This window comes from Capsicum annuum, chromosome 5, assembly GCF_002878395.1.
Source record: "Capsicum annuum cultivar UCD-10X-F1 chromosome 5, UCD10Xv1.1, whole genome shotgun sequence".
NCBI lineage: Eukaryota > Viridiplantae > Streptophyta > Magnoliopsida > Solanales > Solanaceae > Capsicum > Capsicum annuum.
In genome coordinates this window covers 42,352,605-42,359,178 of record NC_061115.1, presented here as the reverse complement: position 1 = coordinate 42,359,178, position 6,574 = coordinate 42,352,605, and the positions used below count along the sequence as shown (strand labels likewise).

The window sequence follows — 6,574 nt, the reverse complement described above, 5'->3', positions numbered from 1 at the left end:
TTTGCATACTTCGATTCCACACACGTTTGACACTTTGATTTATTGCACTCAAAGTTTGGCAAAACTTCTAAGTTGATCAGTTTTCATAATGTTTTGTAATTAACATGGCCTAAACATTCATGCCACAAATCATAAAACTCAAGAAAATAAGAAGAATTTGAAATTTTATTTATTTCAACAGTCATTGCATTCATCTTATAAAGGCCTTTGGTTAGATAGCCTTTTCCTACATACATTTCTCCTTCGCTAATTACAATTTTTCCAGAAACGATTATACATTTGAATCCGTTCTTATCTAGGAGTGAAACAGAAATTAAGTTCCTACATAACTACGGAACATATAACAAATTGTTTAGTGTCAAGACCTTGCCGGAAGTCATCTTTAAACAAATTTTTCCTGTTCCCTCCACCTTAGCAGTACCGGAGTTAGCCATATAGATCATTTCTTCTTTTTGAGCTGGAGCAAATAACGAAAACAACTCCTTGTTGGCACATACATGGCGAGTGGAACCAGAATCCATCCATCATTCGCGAGGATTCCCCACCAAGTTGCATTCTGAGAATGTAGCACACAAATCATCACATTCTTTGTTGGATTCAATCATATTTGGTTGATCCTTTTTCTTGCCTCTCTTCGGGGATCGACAATCTGTGGACTTGTGGCCAACTTTTCCATAATTAAAGCATTTTCCTTTGAAATTTTTCATGGGTTGATTGCTTCAATGTTCAAATTTCTTTTTTTTCTTCGAATTGTTTTGGTCATCTTTTACAATATGTGCTCCATTAATTGTAGATTTCCCCTTTGACCTTTTTTTGGCAACTTTATTGTTCTCTTTAATACGAAGTCGAACAATAATATCTTCAACAGTCATCTCCTTGCTCTTATACTTTAAGTAGTTTTTGAAGTCTTTCCAAAAAAGTCGTAGCTTCTCAACTATCGCTGCTACTTGAAAAGCATCATTCACAATTAAACCTACAAAACAGTTTATGTGAGTATTAAGAACATTTTTAATTTGTTCAACTAAGGTATTTTTCAAAGATATACCTTCTTCTGGAAGATCATGTATGATGACTTGGAACTCCTGTACGTGAGAGACAACAAATTTGCTATTTATCATTTGGAAGTCCAGGAACTGTGCAACAAGGAATTTCTTAATCCCCGCATCCTCCATCTTATATTTTTGTTCAAGTTTCCCCCACAGTTCCTTTGATGTCTTGGTTCTACTATAAACATTGTAGAGGTCGTCTTGGTGACCACTCAGAATATAATTCCTGTAAAGGAAGTCCGAATGTTTCCAAGCTTCTATAATAAAGAAGCGGTCTTTGTCTGAGGTTTCCTCGGGAACCTCAGGAGCGTCTTCGCTAGTGAACCACTGTAGACATAAAGTGGTGAGGTAAAAGAACATCTTTATCTGCCACCGCTTGAAGTCCATGCCCAAAATTTTTCGGGCATCTCCGCCAATGCCATTATTAGCGGAGCATTTGTGCGACTTGATGAAGCAATATTGTTTTTCCCTATAGTCGTAGCCACATCATGCATTTAACTTTCAGTTGTCATTTTACCTGTTACCACAAGACAGAATACTTAGTATTTTTTCAGAATATTATTTATAAAGTTAAATAACTTGAAACTCTTCTTCTTGTTTCTAGTTAACGATGAAGTATTTATTACTTCAAATCATCAACTGAGTGAACCTTAACTTGTGATGAAGATTTTGTCTTCTAATCACTAGTTAAATTCAAGCGAAGTAGAAAGCTTAAGCTTTAATCTTCAAAAACAAGCAATACAGATTCTGTAAATTATTCCTTAAGATTGTTATTTCCCACAATATATTCGGGTACACAGAAATTTGTATAGTAAAACAACAACTTCAACTCAAGTTCAAGTATAAACAAGAACACAATGAAGTATCAAATACCCTCAACACAAGATCAAAATGACCTTTCCAAGAGGTGTATTTATTTTTTCAGAAAAAATAAAGATGAAACGAAAATGATTAAGGCCAATTCGTCCGAATTCACGGACTTTCCTTAAGGAATAATTCCCCTCATTGTATCCGAGGTTATGGAATCTTCCTCCCAGGATGAAATGGCCTTCAACCCGACTATAGAGGTACCTCAAATAGGCGGATTCTTTGAACGCACTCAGCAGTTTGAATGATCACACATAGAGTTTTTGTTAAGACAAGAAGAAGTTTGTAATCTGAAAGTTTTTCTCTTCTGTTACAAAACCTGTGGATGAAATCTGGTTTTTATAGCCAAGAGATGCCTCTTCTGAAAATAGACAATGGTCCATCTTAGAGGTGTGATGCTTCTGAAAATGCATGTCTGTTTACCCAAAATAGTTCAGTATTTTGCTGAAACAGTGCATCACTTCATTGAAGAGTTGCATCTGTTCGAACCAACATATTAGTTTAGGAAACATTGTTTCAAAAATCTGTACCAGTTCAGAAACAAAAACACTAAAGCAGTGCATAAATTTGCAAAACAGTGCAACGATTCGTCGAAACAGTGGCACCAGTTCACTTCGAATATTGCATCTGTTATTACTGCATGCATGTATATTTAAATGGAGTTTCAAAACACTTTTTGGATTGAATTTATTTATTTTATTTCTGTCAAATAAAATTTGTCCAAAAAGATAGATCTCATCAATCGATCATTTGACAAATCCAAATCCAAATCCGTAGCCGAAGCACGATGGCGTGAGGCATCTATTATTTCTTGCCTCACTTGTCATGTGGAGTAAGTATTCATCAATATAAACACTCTCAAATTCTCTTCTTCCACCAATGTGGGAGAAAGAGTAAACTTGCCAATTTGGGAGTACACTTTCCATTTTAGTGTCTCCTTCCCTCCACCCTTTTACTCTCCATTTTTTCATTCACACTTCTTTCATCTACTATGAACCCAACAGCAATTGGGACTGTCTCGATCGCTGGGGTTATCTAAATTGCCAAGAAGAGATTTCCTGCCATGATTTGATAACGAGATTTTCCTCCTTGAATCAGTCGGGGGAGTAAAGGATAAGCAGATAAGTCAAGGAAAATTTCTCATATACCAAAGTGGCCAATTCTAAGAGGCATGACAAAATTCTCCATACCGTCGAGCCAAGCTAATAGAGGCACACTTGAAAATATTACTGAATGAGATTATCATTTAATCAACAGGATCTCCAAGACCTATACTAAATGGGTAAGCGTAAATTAATGTGTTTATGCTGAGGTAGCGTGATTCTCTTAGATAAGTGGGGCGCTTAAACTCAGAATTTTCTGGCAAGTCAACCACAGTCTCTTTGGATGATAGCTAGGTCACCATCCTTCACAAGGGAACCTAGTTCACTTATTGGTTTGGCTTTCCCTTTTGTCGCCTTACAACTCATGGACGTAAAGTCCAGCCATAACAAAAGAGTGGGAGTTGGGAAGAATATCACGATAGATGGCTCAAAGGAACCCGACTTTTTCCCCTTATCCTTGATCTACACATGATGTAAGTGAAGCACAGCTCGATTAAGAAAAGACTCAAAAAAATTATGTGAGGCAAAAGGAATAACAAAATGAACGTAACGGTGGATCATGCTAAGTTTTTAAATAGGAAAGCAAGTACTTACCCTAAAAAAGTGCCGCAAAAAGAATGCAGACTTTCAACAGTCCATGTGTCAAAAGGTCTATTCATGAAGAGAAGCAACATGTTGGAGCATATTGGTGGATCATCTTTGGCTCACTTTCCATCTTTCAAGAACTACTGAGTGTAGCATCTTGGAAGATTGAGGGATTATCTATATGGGATAAAATCAGTGCAAGCACACGTGATATTATTTGAATGGATGAATAAAAAATGTGACGCAGCAATGGGAGCTACGTCTATGAAGGGTTCCTATCAAGGAGTCCATAGTGAAGGCATTATCTTATAAAACATAAGACACGTAAATGGGGAGAAGCATGTTAGGCTCTAAAGAAATACGGATGAGGATATGCTGAACAAAGCCTCAGGTGAATATGAGATACCCATCACTAACAAATTGGACACTTGGCGTGCCTGCATAGGTTTTAGTCTTTTTAGGGCATTGTTGTCGAATTATGATTGGTTAACAACTAATTTTGAACTATAAATAGTTTCCCTTACTTGTAAAGGGATCTGCTCCCTGATCCTCAATCAATACAATAGTTCTTACTCGGTCTATGACCTTTTTTTATTTTTTTTGCATTACTAGATAGCTATCGTTAGTTTCGAAAGCATATCAGACAACACAATTTCATTCCCGATTGTATCTGAGAACGGCCTCGGCTCTTTGAGGCTTATTTGCTTTTATTATTCCCTTTATCCTTTTCATAGCTAATCGTTTTCTTTTATCACCTAGGATTTAATCGCTAATAAATTGAATCTAACACAAGTTTGAAGCATGATGCGTACTCTTGGCTCACCTACAAATCTAACTGTACCAAATCCATGATAAATTAAATAAATCCTCTTTGTTATAGGTAAATTTCAAATTTGCAAAGTTCAGAATATCTTACTTCTATTGAGTATCAGAAATACAACCGTAGGAGGTAAATATAGCTTCATACACAACATTATTTATTTCATATGCCAGCAAGAACTAGCCAATATAGCCAAATTTAATTATACAGACAAACATATAAGTATGCATAAAATCATGCATATATATATATGTATATGCATGTTTTTATTTCCACCAAATAGCATAGATATTTCATTTCTTGAGAAGGTGATGACCCTCTATATCTTTGATCAGATCAAGGGCAAAACCCAAAAGAACAAGAGGCTCTGGAGTTTCTTCAGTTTTCTTCTCGTACACAAATGTCCATGTAGCCCATTGGTGATCACATGATATAATAGTAGTGAAGGAATTGTACAGCTCTAACAAATCTCCTCCAACTACTTTCCAAGTTATTGATTTCTTCTGAGGATCAACGGCTTCAATCACTTGCTTAGCGATCTTATCTTTTCCATCTATAATTGTAAAAAATTTAAAAATACAAGATATGTTACTCCTAGATCAACAACCTAATTCCTCATAAAAGATTTTGTACATTTACAATAATATGATCATTTTATTTCGTTTGTTTTAATTTTCATTTACACAAAGATTTGTCTACTATTTTTATCCTGATTGGAGTAATCCTTTACAATTCTAAAACCGTTAACATTGTGAAAAATATGGCAATTAATATGGCAAACCGAGATTTGATTATACTGTGCTTATTAAGGATGAACTAATGAATTTCAAACAGAAACGTTTTTTGTGAAAAATATTTTTGATGTTTGATTGGTGAGTAAAGACATATTACAGAAAGCATACATTAAAGATATTAATAGTGGTAAGTGTATTGGTGTAGTTCTTGAGTATTAACTAAATCGCCTAACTGTTGTTTATGGCATGTGATCGAAGATAATATCATGTAACTTTTTCATGCAAATAATTTCGTGAATCAAATATATTTTGTCATGCCAAATATACATACATGTGAAAAATTTATGCAAATAATGATATATATAAAGAGAGATAAAGCAGAGAAATATGTGTTACCATCATTATATTTCCAACTAACTACCGAACCAGCCTTTATGGTTCCACCTTCATGAATCTCAAAATGCTTGATCTTACCACGGCATATGTTGGGTATTTGATGAGTATTAGTGTGAAAAATATCATGAACCAAGTGTCCTCCACATTTGACCTCAACTGAACCGATCAACTTGCCTTTCACCCCCATATTTTCTTGTTCACTAGAGCTGAATGTTATGGAAAGAAGGTGGTGAGAAAATGTTCACAAGTCATAGTGTTTATATTGATTTTAATTGGTAGAGAATTTTAACTACGACATATATATCATGTTTCTCGTGGGGATTGAAGATTAGGGTTAGTAATTAATATCTTGTATAATTAGGTTTTAGTACTAGGTTATAAATTCGACTTTTACGTTTACCTACTCATCCTAATTAAAATATGATGTAGATAAGATAAAAATTAAAATTTGATGTTTACAACTTGAGGTTCTTAATTAATTCATGGATCAAAAAGTTATGAAGATTAATTTTACTATTATAAGAAGACAATTGCATATCATTACTATTGTGTTACAATATCATTTTTATCAAATAAGTCAATTGTATGACAGAGAAAATAATGCATATTATCCATAAAGATTTGCATGATGGTGATTTTGTCTCCTATCTGCTACATTTTTTTTTTTAATTTATAATTTTCTTTCAGTAAACGTACACACCAACAAGATTTTGTTATGGGATATATGCAACATATCTTATGCTAAATCCAGGAAAACAAGATTAACTGTTTACTTAGGTCTTAGTAGTTGGGAAATGAACTCAAAACTTAAAAGCAAAATTAAATCTACATGCATGCACATTCCTTCATATTTTCAAGTTCGACTAATTATATCTTTTCTTTCCCAAAAGGAAATAGATGAAACCAAATCAAATACTTGAAAGATAGTCAGATAATAGAGCTAAGATTTTAATTTGTAAGAGAAGCAGACAGACTTGTTATAAGTATAGAGATAGTAAGAGAAGCATATATTAGTATAGAGAG

The 6,574-nt window shown here is 34.2% G+C and overlaps 1 protein-coding gene across 1 annotated transcript; it reads right to left on the bottom strand.

Moving 5' to 3' along the window:
- Positions 1-4,493: 4,493 nt before the first annotated feature.
- Positions 4,494-5,867, bottom strand: LOC107872396 (kirola). The gene is made up of 2 exons (XM_016719124.2): positions 5,552-5,867; positions 4,494-4,974 (listed from the first exon to the last, which is right to left on the bottom strand). Exons 1-2 carry the CDS (start codon positions 5,736-5,738, stop codon positions 4,715-4,717), a joined length of 447 nt encoding a protein of 148 aa, XP_016574610.1. The 5' UTR covers positions 5,739-5,867; the 3' UTR covers positions 4,494-4,714.
- Between the last annotated feature and the right edge of the window lie 707 nt (positions 5,868-6,574).

Bases quoted from the DNA above. Each gene is read 5' to 3' on its own strand.
- LOC107872396 (XM_016719124.2), bottom strand. From the start codon at position 5,738: ATGGGGGTGAAAGGCAAGTTGATCGGTTCAGTTGAGGTCAAATGTGGA. The intron at 4,975-5,551 runs GTAACACATATT...TTACAATTATAG, and splicing joins TAGTTGGAAATATAATGATG to ATGGAAAAGATAAGATCGCT.